Source organism: Gobio gobio (assembly GCF_949357685.1).
Source record: "Gobio gobio genome assembly, chromosome: 13".
Lineage (NCBI taxonomy): Eukaryota > Metazoa > Chordata > Actinopteri > Cypriniformes > Gobionidae > Gobio > Gobio gobio.
Window position 1 is genome coordinate 18578898 of NC_137106.1, and position 25882 is coordinate 18604779.

Below are 25882 nucleotides of genomic sequence, written 5' to 3' on the forward strand. Positions count from 1 at the left end.
ATCAGTCATATAATGGAATTTTCTTCAGCAGTACTAAAGCATCATTTTCTTCAATTACCAGGATTGCAGCAGAATGTAGCCAACTATTTTAATATGATTGTGACTTAATAGATTTCGGAAATTCAAAGAAATCTTTTCATGTGCTTTTAGCATGCAAAATATAAATATAAACATCAGTGAATAATATAGTAATATGCACAATGCTGGTTAGGTAGAGAAAATATACACCATCTGCTATTCCCTAAAAATACACCTTTAAAATGGTATCTATAATGCATCAAAACTCTGAAAATGAACCGGAGATGTGTGTAGAATTGTTCTGTTTCTGATGATATTAAATTTGATTGAATTGTCTTACTAGTTATTGTACTGTACACAGAAGGACTGATTTAATATGGCACATAATTCTAAAAATATCTCTGTGGACAGTCAAATTTATATTTTCTATTAAAGCTGTCCATCCTGAAATATTGAACTATGATCTAATCCAAAAAGGGCAGCACTTCAAACTTAAAACAATAGCTATAAATGTCAGCTGGCAAATGGTGCAATATAATAAAATAATGTAAAGTTATGGAAGAGACATGCAATGTCGGTAGTGCAAGTTATATTATTAAAATGACGTGTGTTCTAATTTTTTATTGATTATATATTAGTTGAAATTTGTCTGACTGGTAAAGCAACACAATTTCCCTCATGGGATCAACTTAATAATGCACACATATTTTGTATTATAAGCCCTATGTGGTAGCATTTTGCTGACATTATTAAAAGATGACATGATGTATTGCTGTACAGTGATCAGCAGAAACTTCAATGCATTGGAGGATTTGTTCTTGCTTTGCACTGCAAGAGAAAATCGTGTTATAAATTTCTGACAACAAAGATAATTCATTAATACATCATATCTAGTGTTGTTACTGTTAACTAAAACTACTAAAAAATTGTTTTATTGTTCGAAATAAGCAGCCATATAATAAACATTACATAAATATTAATTCATTAAAATAAATATTACACAAAAAACAAACAGAAATTTAAAATGTTTAAGTAGAAGTAGTAAAATTATAACTAAAATAAGCCAAAAAGGCATATTTAAAAATAATAAAATGACAAAAGCCTATAACGAAAATGTATAATTATTATAAATAACAAAATTACTAAAACTTAAACTAAAAAAGCTAATTAATTGGTGTCAATTAATTTAAGTAAATGGATCAAAGAAGAATGCAGTGTTTCAGGGAACACATTTTAAGGTTGTCATGATGAAACACTCATTGTTAATTGTATAATCACATACTATAATACCTTTTTCTTCCCAAATCCTCCCAACTAGACTTTAACCACACCTCAGGGGAGATCTTCAGAGTGAATTTAAGAGCAAAGGCATTGATTTAAGAGCCCTAAGCAGACCTGTATTGAGTCAGAACATGAACTGACTAAGAATTACACATTTGTTGTGTGTTCATTAATAATAGACTTCTGTATTAGACAGTCTGCAGATAAATCTCTACGTATTACACAGCTTAATGCATTCAGGCTGGAATTTATCATTGCTTACCAATCATTGCTGTAGTTCTTGTGTGTGAGTAAACAGCCAAAAGGCCACTTGTAGAAAACAGAAGTACACAAACAAACATATTTGTAAGGCAGAGTGAAGTTTAGTAAAGCAGTCAGAAAAAGACATACTGTAAAATGGAGTGATTAGTTGTAATGTTTCTATTTATAAAAATACAAAACGGATATAAGAAATCAGATCAATAGAATACAAACACTAAAACGATACCACTAATCTGTTGATAACACATCAGATGTTTGAAATAGTAAAAAAAGAATGAAAATATGAGATGTACGAAACAAGAAATAGAAAATCAGAAAACGTATGATACAGCTGCTTCTTGAATATTATTTACAAACCTAAAAAGCCAGTGCATAAACATTCAGCAAAATATAGCATTTACAACATGGGAAATTTGCATGGCATCCCATTAATCACTGAACTTGGCAGTTGTCGTTTTCTTTTGGAGAGGCGCTGAGAAATTTCTCAGGGGTGTTCTTGAAGCTGCGAGAGCGCCTGCTTTCACAGCTGTTTTCCCGTGGACTGTTGGCGAGTGGAGATAATACAGCCGCATTGCTCTGGATGGACTTGGGAGCATGGACCTGAAAGTACATGAGCAATGTCAGAAGAGAGCAATGCTGAGCTGTCAAGAATGCCCAGCAGCAATATCAATGTTCAAAACAACTCGTACTGTACATCCCTCTGGGTGAAGTGCCAAGCTGCGGACAAGTGCAAAATGTATAAATATAAGATGTTCCAATCAATCAATCTTCTGTCCTGTCCTAACCCTTGACCTATACCCAGCATGTACTTTCTGGAGAAGACCCAGTGCTGATTAGTACGTGAAAATTGGCTGTGCTGCAAGCTGACTAATGGCTTGCTCATCCCCGGCTAGTATCGGTTTCATTCAAGGTTTAGTTGTTGGTTTTTCTGTCATACTATCTATTAATTATCGCTGTCAATTGTATAAATGTCTTTGGAGGTAATTAATTAATTACATGATTTATTTTTCAAATAAATGGTGTATACTGAATGTACTGTATATACATAAACACATACATGTATATATTAGATTAGATTAGATTCAACTTTATTGTCATTACACAAGTACAAGTACAAGGCAACGAAATGCAGTTTAGGTCTAACCAGAAGTGCAATAGCAGCAAGTGCAGGATATACAACGTTTGCATAAGTGCAGGACATGGATATGTACTGAGTATATATAAATATATCTATAAATAGAGAGATGGTTATTACTATAAACAGAATTTACAGGTGAATATGTACAGTGAATAATATACAGATGGTTATTACTATAAACAGAATTTACAGGTGGATATGTAATATAACATACAGATGGCTATTACTATAAACAGAATTTTACAGAGAGAGGTATACAATGATATGTTAGGCTAAAATGAGGAATATGGCAGTGGATTAAGGTAGTGCAATAAATTATGGACAGAAGCTATCTGAAAAAAAGTGTAAAAGTGCAGTGGAAAGTGATTGCATATTACGGTTAGAAGTACGGTGCAAAATGCAAATGTAAACAGTAGGTACTGTAAATAACAGTCGGCAGTGCAAATGAGCATAATACAGTTAAGGTATGGTAGTGCAAAATGAATAATTAAACAGTTGTGACTGTAATAAACAGTCGGTAGTGCAAATAACAAAGTGAAGGCGGATGTGAGGTAGGAGAGTTATCAGTATATGAGGGGAGTGGATCAACGGGGATTTGAGTTCAGTAAAGAGACAGCTCTGGGGAAAAAACTGTTCTTTAGTCTGCTGGTCCTGGTCCGGTGGATCCTGAAACGCCTGCCGGAGGGCAGGAGAGAAAACAGTCTGTGGGCTGGGTGAGAGGAGTCCTTGAGAATGCTGCGAGCTCGATGCAGGCAGCGTTTCCTCTGGATGTGCTCGATTGCAGGTAGTTGAGTCCCTGTGATGCGCTGGGCAGTTTTCACCACCCGCTGCAGTGCCTTGCGCTCCGCAACAGAGCAGCTCCCATACCATACTGCCACACAGTTGGTCAGGATGCTTTCTATTGCGCAGCGATAGAAGTTCACCAGGATAGCCGAGGAGAGCTGATTCTTCCTCAGTGTCCTCAGGAAGAAGAGGCGCTGGTGAGCCTTCTTGACCAGGCTGGAGGTGTTGGTCGTCCACGACATGTCCGCCGAGATGTGGATCCCCAGGAACTTGAAACTGGAGACACGTTCAACAGCCATTCCATTGATGTGGATGGTGTCGTGTGTGCCTCTTGACTCCTTCCTGAAGTCCATGATGAGCTCCTTCGTTTTGGTGGTGTTGAGGAGCAGGTTATTTTCGGTGCACCATGTGGCCAGGTGCTGGATCTCCTCCCTATAGGCAGTCTCATCGTTGTTGCTGATGAGTCCAATCACCGTTGTGTCGTCCGCAAACTTGACGATAGAATTAGATCCATACACAGGCTTGCAGTCGGCGGTGAAGAGGGAGTAGAGAAACGGGCTTAGCACACAGCCCTGTGGTACACCAGTGTTAAGAGTGATGGATGTGGAGCAGGTGAATCCTGAGCGAACATTCTGGGGTCTGTCAGTTAGGAAGTCCAAAATCCAGTTACACATTGAAGTGTTGATGCCCAGGTCTCCAAGTTTGGCTATTAACTTGGTTGGGATGACAGTGTTGAATGCTGAGCTGAAGTCAACAAACAGCATGCGTGCGTAAGTGTTTTTATTGTCCAGGTGAGTGAGCACAGAGTGCAGTGCCATGGAAACTGCATCCTCTGTGCTCCTATTGCTGCGGTAGGCAAACTGGTGTGAGTCCAATGTGGATGGTAGAGAGTCTTTTAGGTGTTCCAGGACCAGCCGCTCAAAGCACTTCATGACGATGGGTGTGAGTGCTACAGGGCGGTAGTCATTAGGGCACCTCGGGTTAGAGTGTTTTGGCACTGGCACAATGGAAGTGCGTTTAAAGCATGAAGGTACAGCTGCTTGGGCAAGAGACAGGTTGAAAATGTCTGTAAAAACCCCAGCGAGCTGCTCCGCACATGCCCTGAGAACACGACCAGGGATGTTGTCTGGTCCAGCAGCCTTGTGCGCGCTGATCCGGCTCAGGAGAGCTGTGGAGGAGAGTGTGATTGGTGGGTCAGCTGAGGGTTTGAGCTTGGTGGCAGTTTCTCTGTTGTCTCTTTCAAAGCGAGCATAAAAGTAATTTAGCTCGTTCAGGAAGTTGACATCAGTGGCTGCGGGGGTGGAGTGGGTAGGTTTGTAGTCACTGATGGCCTGAATGCCCTGCCACATGCGTCGAGGGTCAGAGTTGGAAAAGTGTCCCTCTATCTTTAGCTTGTAGCAGTGCTTGGCCTTTTTGATCCCCCTCTTCAGGTTTGCCCTGGACGTACTGTAGGCTTGTGCATCTCCTGATCTGAAGGGCTGATGGTGCAATAGGTGGCTCAGTGTGCATTGTCCTTTATGCTAAGATTTATGGTTCATAAAAAAAAAAGATTGGCACAGTAAAGTGATCAAAAAAATCCTGTGTGCATGCAAGTTTCTCGTGAGCACCCAAAAAGTTTCTCATGCACACAACACTAGGATGTTTCCCGTGCGCATGTGAAAGTCTGGATATTTTTTTATTTTTGCAAAGGTCCCTTTAGGGGCTCCATAAGGATGATACAAGAAGACTGTAGTACTTAAAAAAGTTCAGAGACTCATTATTTAATTTCTGTTAAATATCTGAAATATGTTCAGTTCACACAAATATATTTACACATGTTATGAAATTCACTGGGGAAAAAAACAGTTGAAAGTGAAGGCCTTTTTTTTTTTGCTGAGTTTGTGTGTGTGTGTGTGTGTGTATATATATATATATATATATATATATATATTATATATATATATATATATATCCTTTTCGCAAGCTACTCTGCTCTGATTGGTCAGATGGCCCAGTCTGTTGTGATTGGTCTACCGCATAAAGCACGTATTTTGGAAACAAACCGCCATCCTCTAGCCTGACATCGTCATACTCAATTCTAGTCAGAATATGAGTCTGATACTGCTCCGTTGGGCTGTGATTATGGGGCATGTTTCAACCGAACCAGGAAAGACCTCAATTGGATAGACCTACAACCAATCAGAGCAACGGAGCGACGCATAACGTTAGTTGTCAAATGTCAACAGAACTCAACTGCACTGTGTTGCCATGTCCGCGGGTTGAAGCAACCCCAATTATGTGATATACAGACCCAGGAATGCGAATTTTAGCAGGCAGCCCTGCCAAAATAACACACATTTTACCCCCCAAATGCCATTTTTTTTACGGAGAACTTTGGCTAGTTTTGAGTAGCAATTGGGCGGGTTTTGTTGTAAAAACTTGGCAACCCTGTCTGCCCGCACGCTGGAATAAGTAACGTTAGAAGAAAAAGATGAGTGTAAACGATCTTGGTCGGTGTTGTAAAAAAGAATTTAAGGATACACAGAGTACTTACCAACACGATCATCATTTCTGAGAGAAATAGTGAAGGTGAATGCATATACGAACAAGTTCTCCGTTTAGGATTAGAACAAATTCAACCCAAGCGCCTTTGATAACGTGGATGGTTACGTTACTGTTTATCATCTGTCCATCATCGTCTAAAGCCCGCCCTGACAATTTCATTGGTCCGAACAGTTTCTGTTCGGCCACAATTACTCCTCTACGGATCAAGTCCAGACCGAACTGCCCGAGCTCAAATGTTGTGGGCGGGGCTAAGTTCGGCTGGCATCCAGGCTAGCCATCCTCACTGATGCTACTCAGTTTGAGGTACATTATGAGATGTTTCAACTGTAATTCCTCACCATCAGCATTAACAAATGTGTGTGTTTCTAATTTATTGCAGTGAACATGCGGGAACTGTATCAATAACAGGCCATGCGTTAGCCCAGCACTAACTTGAATGACCGATGAAACAAAGTTTGCAAAACAAATCTTCTCGACATGCTATCCAGTATCCGCTGCAGTATTTGAGGGGGTTCAAGTTTTCCCTGGTGTCTGTGGGCGCAATATACTAATGTTTCGTCTTGACATCACAACGAAACGGCTTAGGGCTCGTTTTAAAAAACTATTTGTTTAATTGACTCAGAGTCGACTCTTACTTTTGAGAGACAATAACTTTCAGATTTAAAACGTTGCAGGATGTTATCATTCACTTAGAACTATGTTACACACTACATGAAAGGTAATTTTAAAAAATCCATAATCCATGTGCACTTTATAAAAAGAAAAAAGGTTGAAGCATGTGCAATAGACTTGAGGACCACTTCAGAGGGTCTACATGCAGTAGTGATGGGAAGTTCGGTTCTTTTCCGCGAACCGGTTCTTTCAGACAGTTCGTTTCAATGAACCGGATCAAAAAAACGATTTTCCCCTCATTCATGTCCTCGGAGTCGTTTCAAAGACACGCGCTCATATCAGCTGTTGTTCATTCGGTTCAGAGAGACGCGCGTGCAGTCAGTCAGTCGTTCGACGCATGCTCAGTATCAGGCTTCGCCTTCGCTGTAGTTTGATTTTTTTTTTTTTTTTTTTTTTTTGATAAAGCAAAATAACTTTTTTTAAATTTACAAACAACAGGCAATACCTGTTAAATATAGTGTGTAAGACAATTACAGTGTGTAAGTGCACTTTTCCAGCAATTGTTCTTTTTTAAAATGTGTGTATTATTTGAACACTTGAATTCATTTTTATTAAAACATTGTTTATTTAATACTAACCCAATTTGTGAATGTGTCATCATTAACTAAAATTACACATAAACATTAATCTTTTAAATAAATAAATACTTCAATCACAAATAGTCAATCACATGCTCATACAGTGATAAGACAGTAATGAACTTGAAAATGATGAAAACATATTTCCACTATGTTTTATATTAAAACACATTTCGATGTTCAACAAAACTTGCTTTTCGTTCTCTTGAAAAATCACACGCATGCTCAGTCAGTATCAGCTCATTGATTCTCAAATCGGACATGTCCGAAATAAACAGTTCTCGGTTAGTGTACTGGTGATCCGAAAACCGCTGCAACCGATTCTTGACTCGAGAACGAGAACTGCGACAGACCGGTCCGCGTACGTTCTCGATTCAGTGTACTGGTGATCCGAGAACCGCTGCAACTGGTTTGACCGGTTCACTAAAAAGAACCGGTTCAAAAGAACGATTCGTTCACGAACCGGACATCACTAACATGCAGTAATGCGAAACTTTTTTCACGACTGATTTTATACAAGCTTTTTAAAAAAAATTCTGTTTAAACATTATTTGAGCTGTGAAGTTCTTGTCATTGTTCGGTTGTTTTAGGCATTTGGTTTTTTAACATTTAAGTGATTACACTGTTACATATTGCAAACTACAATTCTCTCACTATTACTCACATTCTTGCTTTTTTAATCAAAAGGAGTGACAAGTCAAAATGAAATTTTTATGTAAATCAATATTATGCCACAAGTGCTAATGATCTAGCTTAACTTGTACTGAACACAAATTATTCCTTTAAATTGACACATGGAAGCAGGAATGCAGAACTTTGGCCTTCATAAAAGCTTAACTATATCCTGAATAAGGTATTCAAGGTGGTGAAGGATATTTCTAGGACATAAGAGTAACTCTGCAGCATGTGGTCTCTGCTTCCCTTTGAATTCTTGAAGAATAAATGGGAAAATTTCCAGGAAATGGTGACCTGGGGTAAGGTGACATGATCAGAGCTACGGAGGGAGTTAAAAGCTGACAGGAGAGCTTTAATGCCTCAGAGCATTTAAGTCTTTCCATAATCTGAAATGTCCTACACAGTTTCATCTGGAAATGCTGTCATGGTCAGTAACTTTAAGAGTGGCATAATGAGTTAACTACAGACAGCGGATACATTTTCTGAGGGTCTATGATGCCCTCCTGTGGTTAAAGACTGATGAATGAATGACTAAACATTTTCAGCTACACAATGAGAGTGTTTAATGGCATAAAAAACTGCTCATGGTTTAGATTATATTAAAATAACTTAAAATGTATTATATTACATATATACTGTATATTCTCTGTAATTAGGATAAAACATTCCAGCATTGTAATTATTTTGGTCTACTCTTAAAATTTGGTATTACTGCACTGCTAATACTGTTGGCTGCTTTATGACAAATTGCATTTCCCAAAGGAGTAAGTTGAATAATAATAATATATGCATCTACTAAGTGACTATGTGCAATTTAATAAAGTTAATGTATTCTTATTATTTATATAGTCTAGAAAAAAAATCCTAGTTTTTCACCAATCCAGTATCAACATTTTGCTGACTTTTTACACATAGCATGAAACCTTTTTGTTTTGTGTGCAAATCTGCTTTGATTGATGGCACAAAGAGTTGAATTGTAAGAGACAAACAGCCCATCTGAGCTATGAATGAATAACATTTAAGAAGAATTATTAGATTTTGCTATTTACAAGAAGGAAGAGTTTCTTTATCGTTTACTTTGTAGGACGCAGTTTGTTGTTGTGGTTGCAGGAAATAGACAGGTAGCTCTACTCACTGTGTTTGATTTTCTGCCCTCTGCTGTCTGTTTGGAGATCTGCTGAGCTGCAGTTGTCCGTGCGGCCAGGCGAGGGCTGCAGCGCTGCGCTGTAGTTCTGCGAATGATGAATGGGCTCATCTCTCCAATTGGAATATCTGCAAAACCTGTACAGAAAGAAGTGATGTAGATGTGTAAAAATAGCAATCAATGGCTTCCTTCAATTGTGAAAGTTTGATTGAGAACAACACACATGAATGTTGATGTGTTTGTGTGAGGTGGAAGGCTGTGCCATGAGTACAGCGAATGACAAATTGTGATAACCTCTCACCTTTCTGAACAAGTTCAGGCAAACCCTCTGGTCTGAAATCCTCATCGTCTTGTGTGGCTTTAGGTGTGGCGGCCGCAGCTTTCAGTCTCTTGGTGATACTGTGCAGGGCTTCCTCTGCTTTGCAGGGGGTGTCATCAGCTGCTCTTTGTCTCTTTCCTACTGGAATGCTCTCGTTGTCTTCCACTGGCTTTTTGTTCTCCATGTTACTCTTCTCAGACCTCAGGGACCTCCTGCTCTTAGGTGTCTTTGTCTGGGTGCTCAACTGCTTGAGCTGGCTCTTGAGGCTTTCATTGGTCTCTTCCAACTTGTGAACTTTGACCATGAGGCTGCAGTATCGGTCCATACTGTCGTCCGCCTCACGGCTCTTTTCCTCCAAAGCTTCTTTCAGCTCCTGTAGTTCTTCCTGCAGGGTGTCACTGCTGCCATCACCTGTTAACATGACAGATGCTGTAAAATTGATTTTACAAAAAAGGGAATATCTATCTATCTATGGAACACAAATTATATTTTTGATGAAATATGAGAGCTCTTTGGCCCCTCCATAAACAGTAATTTAATTACCTCTCAGAAAGGCCCAGAAAGGTCGGAAAGACATTGTTAAAATAGTACAGGTGACTACAGTGGTAATTAATGACAGAATTTAATTTTTTTTGGCGAATTAACCCTTTTAAGTGATATACTATGTCCAAAATTCAGAGATCACCAGTAAAAATGCTTGTACTTTGCATTCTTTTAATAAAAAATAAAAAAAACATGAAAGAAAATAATTTTGTATTATTAATATAACATTGCCATATATTATATTAAAAATATAATATATTATTTGAAACACTAATAAATAAATAAAATGTCCAGAGTTCAAAATCCTAAGTATTTATTATAAATTTTCCATCATGTTTCTTTGTTTAACATTTTTCAAAATCCAAAAACATTGATTATTTCAGTTTAAAATGAGATGGACAAATATGAAATGTGGCTGATGTGAAATCACTTTTTGTCCATACCTTGTTTCTGTGAGGCCTGCAGTTCTGCTATCTTTTGTCCCTGCTGCTGAAGTTCTTCCTGAAGTGCCTGCTTCTCATTTTCCAGCTGTTTGCATGACTTCATCCACAAATTGATCTTACTCATAGCACTCTCCTTCTCTTTGGACAAGCGCACAACCTTTGAGTCTAACTCTCTCTACAGGGACCAAGACCAATTGATATAAAAGTTAATTACTTTACTTACATATAGAAATGACAGTTGTTTCCAAAATAATGAAAAACTAACAGAAAAACAATAAACAATACCTTTTCATTTTCACAATATACCAATTTATCTTGTAACTCCTTTAAGACAGACTCCACATCTGCATTTTGAGACTTGAAGTTATTGAGGTCAGATAGATACTGTGCAGCCCTTTCTTCAACCACCATCATGTCTTCCTTCAGTGCATTAATCTCCATCTCATGCTGCAGAACATATAACATAAAAAAAAGATTACAGAGCTTGATAAAAATAAATAAATATTAAAAACAGTAATATTGCGAAATATTACAATTAAAAATAATTAAAACAATTATTTATATATATACAGTAAACAGTAAATTTATTTCTGATGGCAAAATTGAATTTTAATCCATTACTCCAGTCTTCAATTTCAAATGATCCTTCAGAAAAAAACAAAAAAAAAACATGGAGTGTCTATTTACAGTAAACCTTTTGCCGAACTCGCTCTTCTCCCTTTTTCCATCACATATCAGATCGGAAAGGCATTAAAGTGGAAATAAAGTGTTTAACGTTAAAAATATATAACAATAATAATAAAGGGCTCTCTTAATATTATGCATTATGTTATCATAACACCCCTTACCATAAGCACTACTCTTACAAAAGCACATTGTTGCAATATTACATCTGCCCACCTGCTGCTGTACATGTTTCAGGTTCTCCTCATGCCTCCTGTTATTTTCCTTTATTTGAACATCATGACTTTCTTGAATATAAGATACATTTTTCTGCAGGCCATCTTTTTCCATTGTCAATGCTTCCAAGCCAAGCTGAAAAGTGCATTGAAAATGTAGTGTAAGCAGAGACTGAACATCACTGAAGCCAGTGTAAATCTCGGTGAAGGACAAATTCTTACCTTGTATGTTTCAATTTGGTTATGAGACTCCTGCAGTTGACAAGTCAATTGATTTTGATTAATCTCCAATATGTTATGCCTTTCCTTTGCCTCACACAGTTCTTGCTGATGTTGCGTATGGAGGTGCAAACTGCTATCATGAAGTGCATTTAACTGAAAATGAATGCAAAAAAATGAATATGTGAAATGAAAACAAGGGGAGAAAATAAATCACTAAAGGTGACAAAAAAATACCTTTTCTGTTAGTTCTGAGTTCATGAGCTTCATAGCATCAAGTTGGCTCTCTAGCTCTTGGATATTGTTCTCAAGAGAAGTGACACTTTCCTGCATGACCTCTATCTTGGAAGACTGCATATGTGTCTTCTCCTCCAACTGTGCAATAGTAGACTGTAACTCGACCTTGTCCTTTTGCAAATCATCTCGCTCATCCTGAATTGAAGTTAGGGCCTGCAGCTCATCTATTAGTGACTGAAGTCGGGCGTTTTCTTGGCTAAGCTCCAGCTGCCTGTTTTCAAAGTCTTTTAAGACTGACTGGTTGGTTAAACAAAGCTCCGCCTGTCGCCTTTCATATTCAAGAACTTTCTGGGCAAACTCTTCATTTTCAGATTGCAAAGACAGCAACTGAGAGGTCAAATCCTGTGCTTTCAGTTCTTTCGATTCTACTTCTGTTCGACAGAGTTGAAGTTCCTCCTCCATGGCAGCAACTTTAAATTGGAAGTCTGTGATCATTTGTTGCTGGTTCACAGTTGCCTCTTCCACAGATTTAAGCTTTTCAGAAGCTGCTTGATTGGACAACTGCAATTCATCAATTAGGCTGTTCTTTTCCTGAAGTTCTTGCTCAAGTTTATACTTCTCCTCCTTGAGATCCTTCAGCTCCGTGACCATCTCTTCAATTTTCTTGGTAAGCTCTTGCGTTTCAGCTTGTATTTCCTCAAGTTCAGCTTTGGCACCCTCTGCTTGAAGAATGGTCTCCTCCAGATTCTGATCAGAAAGTTCTTTCTCTCTCTCGAGCTTTTCAATGTTGTCTTGAAGAACATCTGCCTTCCTCTGTGCAGCTTTGAGCAGCTGACCCATGTGGTTCTTTTTCCGTTCATCCGATTCAATTCGTACCTTCAGTTTTTCAATGCCCTGTCTCATCTGAGCTACTTCCTCCTGAGTAGAAATCAACCTGGAGGCTATTTCACCTTTCTCCAAGAGGGACGATTCAAGGGACTGGGACAGCCTGACATTCTCATTCTCAAGTGAATGGATTTTAGAAGACATATTTTCAGACTCTCTTGAAGCAAAATTCTCATCGTTCTTTAAACTGTTCAATTCACTAAACAACATTTTATTGTCTTCATTCAAAAGAGCCACTGTATTCTCAAGGTTTTGAGACTGTTGAATTAGTTGGTCCTTTTCTTTCCTCAGGACGTCAATTTGGTTAGATGCAGCCTCGTTTTGTCTTTTCCCTGTCCTAATGTCCTCTTCTAGTTCTTTTATAAGTTCTCGTGTATCCGTTTCTCTCTTCTCCAGAAGCTCAGCCTTTCCTTTCCACTTCATTAAGGAGTGATTTTCACTTTCTCTTTCATCAGTACACAAAATAAGCTCTTCTTTAAGTCGCCCACCTTCTGCCATAGTTGTATTAAGTTGTTGTTCAAGGCTGCAATTTGTCCTTCTAGCTGCTTCAAGCTCTGCTGTTTGCGTTTGTTTCTGTTCTTGCATCTCCTCTATGTCAGCCTCCATGGACAGGATGTGCTTCTCTAAATTGGCCTTCTCAGAACGCACTCTTTTTAGTTCGCTCTCAATCTGGAAAAATTTCTCATCCCACTCACCTTTTGCCATCCCTAAGCTTTCCATCATCTCCATAACATCTGAGAGCTGGCATTTGGAGGTCTGTAGCTGTAGTTCCAGTGAATCAATCTCTTCTTTTAACTTTCCAATGTGGTCGTTCAGTTTCTGATTTTCTTGAGTGATAGACATCAATTTGTCTGTGCTGTTTGTCTTTTCTATTTCCATTTCACGAACTTTGCCCTCCAAGTCCGAGCACAAATGTTTTCTAATTTCCATTTCAGATTCCAAGACTTCAAACTGGGATTGCAAATGTTGAAACTCCTCTTCCCGCATCCTTAGAGTTTCCTTAATTGCTTCAAGTTCCACAAGTGATTTTTCTCTTTCCTGGCTAATATCAGTGGTGGAGTCTGACTGTTCAGGATGATGTATTAAGTTCTCCTGTGCTTCGGATGTAATTTTTTCCATTTCCTGATCAAGACGGGAAAAAAAAGGTATGAATACAAATCAATAGAGATTAACTCAAATAGCTTTTTGATATCAGCAGTGCTTTAAACCTAGATTTTACCTAGGTAAAAATTTTTAAACGCAATGATTTAAAGCTGTACTGTCATTTTCTAGTTTATGTCATTCTGCTGGCATGAATGTAGCATCACACAAAGGGGCATTTTCAGTTCACTGATGCAATTGTAAAAATTTGCAGGTCAAAGTCAATCATGATTAATTTATTTCACAATTGAAATACACCTTTAACTCAGCAGTTTAAGTGAATCCGAAACATTTGAAATTACATTGCGAAATGCATAGGTTACCTGCAAGGTTTCAGTAGCCAGCAAAGAGGGTGATGCAAGGTCCAATTCCTGCAGTTGCTGCATGGTTGTCTTCAGTTGTGAGGACAAGATCTCTGTGTGTTGTTTTTCTTGTCTTAGTTTGGCCTCTAATTCATTTTTGATATCGAGCATTTGCTCCTCCATGCTCTGGAGCTCTTTAGCATGCTGTAATTTGAGTTGCTCTATTTTAACCCCAGTTTGCTCTTCCATGGTTCTGACAGTCTCCTTAACAACATGAGATAGCTCCTCAAGCTCCCTGGATTGATTTTCCATTAGCTCTTTCAGTGGTAAGTGTTTGATATACTCATCAGACAATGGCGTTTGGGCCTCTTCTTGTGAATTAAGCTGTTCTCCAGGTGATGAAATACTCAGAACAGCAGTATCTTCTTCAAATGGCAAAATAGATGTGTTGGCAAATGCCATTTCACAAATATCTTGGTCATTCTCATATGTGATTTGCTCTTTATTCATTGTGTCTGTATCACAGTTTGGCACAAGATTCTTTTCAGACTGAAGCTGTTCCATGCGAGTTTGCTGTTCAGCAATCTGAGATAGCAGACAATTGTGTGCCTGCTTTAATTTTTCCATTTGCTCTTGGGAATTCTGAGCATCTGCTTTCAATTCCTGGATATCAGATTCCAACTTAAGTTTTTGTTCCATAAGATTGTTGTGCATTGCTTCAAGGTTTACTCGCTTGCATTTCTCTTGCTCTAGGGAAACTTTAAGTTTTTCATGTGTTACACGGAGAGACTCCAACTCAGTGACTATTGCAGAACTAGACTGTTGTTCCTTTTGCGTTTCCTCCAAACATGCAGATAGTTGTGAAACTTCAAGTACACGCTTTGTATAGTCATCTTTCACAGATTCAAGCTCTGCTTGTAGGGTGGACCTCTGGGTCTCACTCTCACCTAACCTTGCTTCAAGTACACTAATGTTGCCTTGCAGCTCCTCTACTTGTGCATCAAAAGAATTAATACATGTTTCATTATCTTCAAGATCCATCTGCAACATTTCAAGCTGTACTTTGATTTTGCTCATGTTAATGTTTTTTTCATTCAAGGTCTCTAATGCTTTAGCTTTCTCAGTTTGAGCCTCCTGAAGTTTTTCTTTCAAAGATTCAATCTCACAGGATTTTGCAGCTTCTTGGCTTTTCAGAATTGCCAAAGCAGCTCTCAGACTTTCTATTTCCTGCTCATGTGGAAATGCATTTTGTTTCAAGTCTTCAAATTCTGTTGCAACTTTTTGATAGGAATCAGTGACCTCCTGGAGTTGGTTCTTTGATAAGTCAAGATCTTGCTTCAACTTTTCCTTTTCAAGTGCAGCCTCTTCCAGTTTTTCTGAAGCTTTTCTGGCCTCTAAACATTTGCTCTGTAATTCTGTCTCAAGAACAATGATGCGCTCCTCTAAACTCTTTTGTTTTTTAAAATGAGTTTCCATTTCAGAGACATAATCTTTAGATTCCTTGTTATGTCTATCAGTGAGCTCCTTGATACTTGTCTCTAATAAAGCTTTTTCTTCCAATCTGTCAAGTAAATTCTTCTCAAGACTTAAATTCAGCTCTACAGAAGAGTGTAACTGTTTCTGAAGACTTTCTAGTGAATTCTTTAGTGTGGCAGACAAATTATTTGAGACCTCAAGCTCACTTTGAATTAAAACAATCTTTTCTGCCATGACATCTTTTTCAGCAAGTGCTTCAGTCATCATGGAAACCTGTTTAAGATGATTTTCTTTCTCTTGGCAAACAACTTCATGGCATTTTTGAAGGCTTTCATACTTCTCAGATAGATCATTTGCTTTGTTTTCGATTTCTTGTTGTTTTACTTTGAGTTGAGCATTATCCTGCTCTAAGCTTGATGCTTTCCTTATTTCTTCTTCTATATCTTTTGCAAGATTCTCAGCTATTGTCTTCTGATTTTCCAACTCAGTGGCGGTCTGAACTTGTAGCTCCTTTATTTTTTCTAAGGAACTTCTGGTCTCTTCTGCCTCAGAAACAAGACAATTAAACTGCTCTTCAATAGAACATAAGGACTCATTCTTTTGTAGCAGAGATTCAACTTCTTGAATAAGATCTTTTTCCCTCTTTTCCACCAAAGACACTTTCTCCACTAGATCTTCTTTGACTTTAGAAAGATCATCATACTTTTCTTGAATATCAGTATTTGAATCTTTTTGAGACTTTAGGTCTGATTCCAAGAGGGCAATATTCTCATGAACCTCCTGAAGGGATGTTTCCAAATTGAGCTTTGCATGTTCCAGCTCTTTGTTTTGTGCAAGGCAGGCTTCACATTCTTTAGCCAACATGTCTCTCTCTTCTTTGTATTTATCTAGCTCCTGCTCTCGCAAGGCAAAGGATTCCTGAAGATGCTCAATCTCAGTTCTTTTCATTTCAATAATGGAGTCCTTTGATTTAGCCAGGTCGCAAGCACTTTCATATTCTGTAAGGAGCTGACCATGGGCCTGCTCCATTCCTTCCAACTTACTTGTTTCTTGATGCAGTTTAGTTTCAAGCTCGCTCACCTGCTCCTGCATTAGAGTGATTTGTTGCTTCAAATTGTCCATCTCCTTATTATGTTTTTGATGTGTCTCACTAAACTGCTGTTGAAGATCCTCATACACTCTACCCTTTTCCTCCAGTTCCACACATTTTACAAGCAGTTCACCTTTGAGTGAATCAATCTGACCAGATTGGCAAATTTGAGCATTTTCCAAATCTTGTATCTTTTTCTGAAAGCCATCATGAGCATCACTGAGTTTGGCCTTGTCTCTCTCCAGATCTGCAATTTTACTCAGCATTTCCTCACGGTTGGATTCAGCAGTGTTAATCAACTGTTCCTTTTCGTTTTTCCACTCCAGAAGAGCTTCATTCTCTTTCTTCATCTCAGCAACTTCTTTCTGACAGGAGTTTGAGGTCATTTTGAGGTCTTCATTTTCTTTCTCCACAGCACAAATCTTATTAGTTTTGAGTTCAACTTCATGACCTAGTTTTTGCAACTCGGCCTGAGTCTTCAAAATCCTTGCTTCTGTTTCAGCCAGTGTTTTCTTGGCATTTTCCAATTCTTGAGATGATGTTGCACTTTGACGGTCCAATTTTTTGCGAAGTTCAGTCAGTTCTTCATTTTGGGTTTCTGTCTTAACTGTAAGAAACAAGTAAAAATTATTAGATAAAGCATTTCTTTAGATTTTTCTTGAAAATGTTATAATGTAATATTGAAAATGTACCAATTAGATTAATTACACATTTAAAACATACTTTTTAAATCATCCACCATCATACGGTTTTTGGCAAGGTTTTGCTCAATATTTAGTTTTTCCTCTTCAAGCTGTTTGACCCTCTTCATTCCTTGGTCTAACTGACAACTGAGAGTGTTCTTCTCTCTCTGCATCTCCTAAGGCGAGCAGAAACAAGTCATTTACATGCTTTTATACTACAAACTTTCATACACTCCGTAAAGTCAAATCTGGTATTATTAAATGAAAATACGATTTCTTTAACAGATACACAAAGAACTTACATCAAATTTCTTCTTCAACTCTGCCTCCTTCACTTGACTGGCCTGTAATGCCTGCTCAGACCTGAGATGTTTCTGTTTCAGCTCTTCCAAATCTTTCTCCAGTCGATTCTTTAGGGCAGTTACCTTTAAAACCAATGGCATTCTGTTGTGATTAACTTGGCCAAAATGTGTATAATGTCATTGAAAAGGAACAAAGAAGAAAGAAAATATACTCAACAGAAATGAACCGAGTTCGTTCATAAAACAATATTCATAGTTGAATTTTCAACTTACCTTATCCATATCCGACTGCAAAACATTGTAGTCTTTTTTGGCTTGCTGGATCTCCATACTCGTTTTATTTTTCACCTGGTTAAATTGCTGCTCAAGAGCTTGATGTGAGCTTTGAAGTTGTGCAAGTTCCTGAAATGAGTGAGAAGACAAACATTTGTCAGTTTCAGCTCATCCAATATTCAAAAATATAAAACAAATGTTAAATTATATTTGACAGTAAGGAGACAAAACCTTTTGACTCTCTCTCTCCTGGTCTTTGATTTTCTGCTCCAGAGATCTATGCACGCTTTCAGCATTATGTCTCTGACAGTTCATCTCCTCGGTCACCTGCTTCAGCTTCATCTCAACTGTTGAACACTGAGGAGCCAAATCAACCAAGGATGAACTAAAATATTCACATGATATAACCAAAGTGATCTCACAGCAATTCGTACATATTTTACTAGGTGGCTAATTCGTATGAATTTGTACGACCTCACTCGTACGTTTTTTTGATAAATAGTATGTATTTGACAAGTTTCCAAATTCGTACGAATGACCTACCCGTCACTGGGGTTTAGACAAAACGTACAAATTCATATGAATTAGCCATCTCGTAAAATACGTACGAATGGGTCGTGAGATAGCGTGGGATATAACCCATTGTTCAGATGTTTTAGTCCCCCCCCCCCACACTTAATGTTTTATCTTCATACATTAGATATAATGTATAATCATATTAAAGTATTAAATAAGTGGCAATTATTTAAAACAAGCAAACTTTTGAAGCAAAATTGTGCAATGATTTACATGAACGTATGCTTGTGTTAGCTTTAAAATAAATGCTTCAATATTTTGTAATTTAATACAATGGATTTATATATTTTAAGTGTTTTAAGTCTCCAAATACTTTCTGGGGCCACTGTATATAAGAAAACTTATCGTATATACACTTATGTAATATGTATTAGTACAAATGCTTTAAACAGGCCTACATTACCTTAGAAGCCGACTGCTCATACTGTCCTGTAGCCTTTGTGATTTCATCTCTGGACTTGCTCAGGAGTTTGTCCTTGTCTGACAGATCTTTCTTGGCCAATTCTAGTTGAGTTTGAATTTCACTGAATTTATTGATCTGATTCTTCATATCCTTCTCTTGAGCCTGAAGACGGAGCTCTAACTCAGAAACCCTTGACCTCAGATCTGAGCAGTATAAGAAAGCAAGCAAAAAAAAAAAAAGAGCAACAACTTGTATTATTATAACTGTAGTGCTGTATTCAAAAGCATATTCTCAATTACGTAATAAAAATAAATAAATCCATCAGTAAGGTCAGACCAACCTTGATTTATATTCTTAAGCTGTTCCATCTGCTGTGATCCAGCTGTGTCACTTTGAGTGCCTGATGTGAACTGCTGGTGGGGCTTTATTGGTGTGTCATCAAAAGACCATGACATCCCAGAGGGTCCGTTTCTTCTCCTAGATGGTGTCTCCATCACAGTCTGAGACTGATGACTGTTTGTTTGGTCTTGCTGCCAAGGGAAAATTGAGGACCCTGTCTGCTGTCTTGCAATGTCCTTATGGCTCACAGCAGACTGGTTCAGAAGCTTCAGGTGGTACGAAAGAGAGATGCATTATTACTATTTAGTAAACTAAAGGGTTATTTGAATTTAGGCTTTTATACACATATAAACATTGATTAGCGAACATAAACAGAAGCTCAACCAAATCAGCTTGACGTGCAAGAACAAACCTCATTGGTTTGTAACACTTTACACAGAGAGTCCGGATAGCTTGCCTGAATGGTTGTAGCTAGGGCTGAACGATTTTTGGAAAAAAATCTAATTACGATTTTTTTAACCAATATTGCGATTTAATATGCGATTATTTTTTAAACTCTTTATCTTCTGTATTATTCAACAATACATTATTGTATAGTAATGGTGGAAATCTTTAATTGGTACCTCACAATCCGATTCCGATTCTGGGAGTCACGATCCGATTCCAAAACAATTCTTGAACTTTTTAATTTTTAAGTTTTTAATAAATTAATAAGATTAATATTAATAATTAATGTTTTTTATTATGATATATGTAATTATAAGCTTTTTAAAATAACTACACATTATAACATTTTAATTAAAACAATTGCATGTTGATAATTTTAAATATATAAACTAATATAGCTGCAAAACAAAGTAGTAAATCATAAAGAGAAACAAAAAAACATATTACAAACAATGAACAAAGAGTGCTTTCAGTATTTAAGAGTGTCTGAACTGTGAGTGATTTTTCTCTTTCTCAGCTTTACTGTTTGATTATTAATCATGACATCATAGACAGCGGGATACCTGCATTCACACTAATGCACAGATCTCTTTTGAAATATAAGATGTTTTTGCCCTGTCTGTTTAATTCATTAAAACATTACTGATGGTGTTTACATTAATTTTGCGTCATTAAAGCATTTTGAGACGCGCACAGACGCGTGCTCGCAAGCACTCTTCACAATGCGCCGCGTGAGCATTTGAAATGGAAAGCCTTCTGTCAGCGAGTTTCTAACGACATGAATGAAGCCTTCGTTGAGCATTTGTAAGGAAAATACCGGCGGGCGAGAACACACACAGTAAGCGTGACATCAGTTTCTCACAGCGCTTATCCTGTGCAAAGAAGCCTGCGAATGTCATTGCAATTCGCGCCGTCAACCTTTCCGAAAGTTATGAAATATTATTTTATGGTTCGTGCGTGATTGTGTGTGTGTGTGAGAGAGATATAATGGAAGCAATCAGAATACGGGTGTTTCTAAAACACACGCAGCGCCACCGCGCACCTGCAATTAAAATCTAAGCTCAGAATCGATCCAGAATCATTGGAGAGATGATAGTAGCCTATAGTATGAACAACACCATATTAGATAGATCAAACACAAATAGTTTTTTTTTTCTTTTAGGCCAGGCATATGATAGGCTATGTTTAACGTGCCAAGTTGATGCTTCTTCTGCAGACTTTACTCTCGTGTGTCACGTGACCAGACTGTAATCGCAGCCTTTGCGGTTAGGAAATCGCGTTATAGCATATCGCGATATTATCGCAAATGCAATTAATCGTTCAGCCCTAGTTGTAGCCAAGTGTAAGCAAAACTCACGTATCTGATATTTCACAGGAGTTTATTATCAGCGTTGTCGATCCCATGCACACATGGGGCAGTTTGCAAAACACTCCACTAACAACTGCGTTACTGAACAGAAATAAACAGGGCAAAGAGCAACAGAAATATATTCAGGCTTTACACGCATCACTGCTCCATCTACGAACTGCCCACTCATCAGCGAGTGAGTAAGAGAGTGCATTCCGCCTTAAAGGAGCAGTATCTAATTCTACTTGTTACAGGTTCTTCCAGACACATTGATTTTTGCACATCAATCAAGCATGCTTGAGCTTCTGTTGTGTGCGTTGATTAATGTTTATATGTGAATAAAAGCCTAAATTTAATCTGTTCATCATATAAAGCGATCGTGTCTCTTCAGAAAATTTGGACTGCTCAATTCATTTGGATTAGTTTCACCACAATCTCTTTATGAATCATCAGGTGGTAGTTGCGTGGACCGTCAATGGTGGAACCGAAATCTCTCAGATTTCATAAATAATATATTCATTTGTGTTCTGAAGATGAACAAAAGTCTTCCGGATTTGGAATGTCATGATTCTGAGTAAATGAGTTTTTGGGTGAGCTAACCCTTTTATTTAATCTAGCTACAAGGCTCTTTTCACCAACAATGTATGCATTTTACTTACTTTTACATGCATGACTTTGATTTCAGCTTCCAACCTTTTCCGCTCCTCAACCTCTCGATTATATTTTTCCTGTAGGTCACTTATTTTTGAGTCTGAAGATGCAATAATACAGTGTTAAAGTATGTCGCATCTATTCTGAATTGCATTTTTATTTTCTGTAATTCATATCTTACCTTGTTGCCAATGATTAGGTGTAGCAGGGGTTGCAAAGGTTTTCTGTGGTGTACTAAACTGCTGCACTTCTGAAGAATGTGAAGTTTGGGATCGTTCCAATTCATGCTTATACCTGAATGAAAAACATAACATTGTTGGCTAGTTCTGACACAGGGTTATTATATATTATATAATAATATTATTTACATTTAAAAAAATTAAAGGGGTCATGAACTGCGTTTTTTTTAAAATTGTTTTATGATGTTTCCTGGGGTGCACTTATAATGTTAGAATGCTTTTTAGATTAAAAATTGTCATAATTTATAAATAAAATAAATAAATTTTTCCTACCCTGATTTTAGCCCTCTGCTCTGAACCTCCGTTTTAAGGGGCGTGTCCGCTGGAGACTTCAGTGTAAACACCCACTGCTGTGATTGGCTAACATCTTTGCATTTGAAATAGTATTACTCCCTCTTTTAGCTCGTTTTTACAATTACAGCTCTCATGGTTAACTAATCGTGAAAAGTGTTGCATTACATTTAGCTCTATGGCATTATATTTAGATCTATGGCATTATATTAAGATCGTGGCATGAAAGGTTGCAGTGATGATCATTGTAGCCAATCACACACATGCTGAGCGAATGAAAGCAGCGATCTTGTCATTGCAACTCAGTTTCTGTACACTAATGAATGCTTTCATCTTCACTAACAGTGCAAACGTGATATAGTTAAAAGATTTGTTGAATAAAACGTTAGTCACTGATAAACGTGTCTCTGATAACCTCCTGTTTGATTGACAGCTCCAGCGCACACTGCTCCAACGATTGCAAAGGGAGCTTTCTTTGATCGCTTTCTTTATAGAATTTAATCACTGTTAAATAACAGATTATTTTCATCCTACTAAGAGAAACAACGCAAGTTGATGTTTAGTTACTGGTCTGATTTACTGACACACAGACAAAGAACATGAATCATTACATTTCAGAACAGGCATTAGAGTGAACAGTTACTTACATGTTTCATTACTGTTGAACCCAGTCACTGCACAATAATTGTAATCCTCAACGGCATGTTTATTGCTTTCTAGCTCGAAGGTTTAACACAAGGCCTATGTTACATGTGCGAATCGGTGGGCGGGGCGAAACAGGCAGTGATGAAGTAGGCATTGATCTTCTTCTGCTGAGGCGGTGCTTGCCTCCCTTTGACATCATAGATCCCCACTTTGAAAAACCTGTCGTTTGCTGGCCCTGGTGTCTATAAAAGCTTTTCTTTGACTAACAAGGAAGTTTTCAGCTCTGAAACTTACAGTATATTCTTATATTACCATGACCTTTTATATATCAAAAGCTCAAGGGAAAGTTGATTTCTCAATTCATGACCCCTTTAACATTATATTGACAACAAAGTATTAAAGGGTTACTCACCCTCATGTCGTTCCAAACCCGTAAGACCTTCGGTCATCTTTGGAACACAAATTAAGATATTTTTGATGAAATCCGAGAGCTTTCTGACCCCTCCATAGACAGCAATTTAATTAACACTTTCAAGGCCCAGAAAAATAGTAAAAACATCGATAAAATAGTCCATGTGACTCCAGTGGTTCAACCTTAAAGCGACGAGAATACTTTTTGTGCACAAAAACAAACAAAAAATAATGACTTTATTCAACAATTTCGTTCTAGCCTGTGCCAGTCTCCTACGCAGTTTATGTTGTAAATAGTGCAGCGGTTTCGAGATCTACAGCAGCCGATGCGGCTCACGTGAGCACCACGAAGCATGTGTGCCATGATGATGTGGGAACTGCACAGTTTTTACAATGTAAACTGCGTAGGAGACTGGCACAGGTTAGAATGAAATTGTTCAAAAATATAAATTGTCGTTATTTTTGTTCGTTTTGGCGCACAAAAAGGTTCACATTTGTAAATGTGAGTACCAAAACTGAGTAGGTTGTACCACTGGAGTCACATGGACTATTTTAACAATGTCTTTCCTTCCTTTCTGGACCTTGTGAAAGTGTTCATTAAATTGCTGTCTATGGAGGGGTCAGAGAGCTCTCGGATTTCATCAAAAAAACCTTCATTTGTGTTCCGAAGATGAATGAAGTTCTTACAGGTTTGGAACGACGTGGCTGAGTAATTTAATGACATAATTTACATTTTTGGGTGAACTAACCCTTTAAACACAGTCCACTTACTTTTTGACCTCTTGCTCTAGTCTATCAATCTGCTTCTTGCTCAAGTTTAGTTGCCCCTCCAGATAATTCACCTGTTGCTCCTTTGTTTGGATGTCATGTGCAAGTTTCTGTTTAGTCTTTTCCAGATTTTCACAAGACTCTACCAAAGACTGGTTCTCCCTCTTAAGGGCAGATGCTTCACTTTTCTCACTGTCCATCTGTAGGGAAATACAATACACAAATAAAGGAGATATTTAACATTTAATCAAGATGCAAAACCTGAGGAAATCTACATCAATGTTTCTCAGGTAACTGACCTTTTGCCTCTGTTTCTGTAATGTAGCTTCAAGGGAATCCAACTGAAACTGTTTCTGTTGTCTTTCCTTCTTTAACTTGTCAAGCTGCCCTTCTATCTCTTGGATCTTTTGTAAGGCCTTTGCAGGAAGGCCATCCTTCCACTCTTCCACAGCCCAGCTCATACTTACTGAAGATGCTGTGTTGCTCCTCAAAGACACACTGGCATGCTCTGAACAATGCAATGAGACAAACATTTGTTTTATAAAACTCCCTATCAAACAGATGAAATATTATAGAATCATATACAGTGTATAACCCAAAACTGATATAAAACAGGCTACATATTGGAACAATTGATTATATACACACTGATATACATAATTTAACAATAAATGATTAAGCATTGTCAGGTACAAAATGTCTCTCACATTTATTATAAATATTGGCAAATCTAGAATTCACTTTACTTAATGAATAGAGATAACAGGATGATGATTTTCAACTTCATCTACTGCACTGCCACCACAGTCTGACATAAAATCTTACGATGTTGACAAATTACTGTTCACAAAACAATCATCACAAATGTATTATTTGCTGTATAGTTTGCTAATTACTACTAGGACCTACTTAAAACGAGGGATTTATTTATGTGACATTCTTTACATGTATCAAGTTCTTTCAAGTACATACAATTAGTATTGTAACAATAACTTAAAAACAGTAAAACTACAGATCTCCTCAGGACATGTGTAACTTTTTTAGACTCATTTCAAGTGAAATTTAGAAAGATGACCTCCAGGATGAAATTTCTCCTTACCTGATTTTAATAATATGTTACTAATATGTTAGGATCACATCGAGAGACATTATAAGAGGTTTATGTAATAAAATAACTTCACCCTATTAGTTTAAAAAAAATAAATAATAATAATAATTATATACATAATAATAATTATATAATATATTTATATATAATAATAATTATATATATATATATATTTATATATATATATATTTAGATTTCGGTAAATACATTGCAATCTATAAAAGTAGTTAGTTATGATCTGAGGTGGTTTTAGGTTTAGTGAGTAACGTTAGTTATATTTTTATAGAACACAGAATAAAAAAGGCACGTGTATTTAAATCATATATGTTTTAATGGCAGGTAAAGTTACGAAAAAAATGTCATATATATATAGGTAAAAATGAGGCGGCTAGTAGTATGACACAATACTAAGTGATAGAAATCATCACGAGGATGGTTTTAATAGATCAATCAAATAACTTTATAACGGCAAAGATTTTTGACACCCCATTCTCAACAATGAAATACTACATTCTACAAAAATATATTATCTTACCAAAAAAAGAAAAGAAAGAACCACTCACGGTTACTCTGCAAGTACTCTCAGGGTTCTTCTCGTGTTCTTCTTCAGTTACTAGAGAAAATTCAAAAAGGGTTCAACATCGTTGTTGACTGAATGCAGCGTCGTCATTGGCGCGTTTGGAATATGACGTTGGAACATATTGGCCTCTGATTGGACATTCCTGTCCATTCGAATTTAACTCCACCCATT

General features: G+C 37.4%; 1 protein-coding gene across 1 annotated transcript; it reads right to left on the bottom strand.

Annotated features, from left to right (window-relative positions):
* Window positions 1–935: 935 nt before the first annotated feature.
* cenpf (centromere protein F) lies at window positions 936–25757 on the bottom strand. Its single transcript, XM_079832719.1, has 20 exons — window positions 25695–25757; window positions 24323–24531; window positions 24027–24223; window positions 21851–21963; window positions 21678–21769; window positions 19225–19489; window positions 18885–19087; window positions 18137–18262; window positions 17906–18034; window positions 17633–17755; window positions 17371–17506; window positions 14103–17254; window positions 11755–13761; window positions 11521–11673; window positions 11300–11434; window positions 10685–10846; window positions 10400–10574; window positions 9396–9824; window positions 9086–9231; window positions 936–2160 (listed from the first exon to the last, which is right to left on the bottom strand). Exons 2-20 carry the CDS (start codon window positions 24482–24484, stop codon window positions 1993–1995), a joined length of 8073 nt encoding a protein of 2690 aa, XP_079688845.1. The 5' UTR covers window positions 24485–24531; window positions 25695–25757; the 3' UTR covers window positions 936–1992.
* Window positions 25758–25882: the final 125 nt, after the last annotated feature.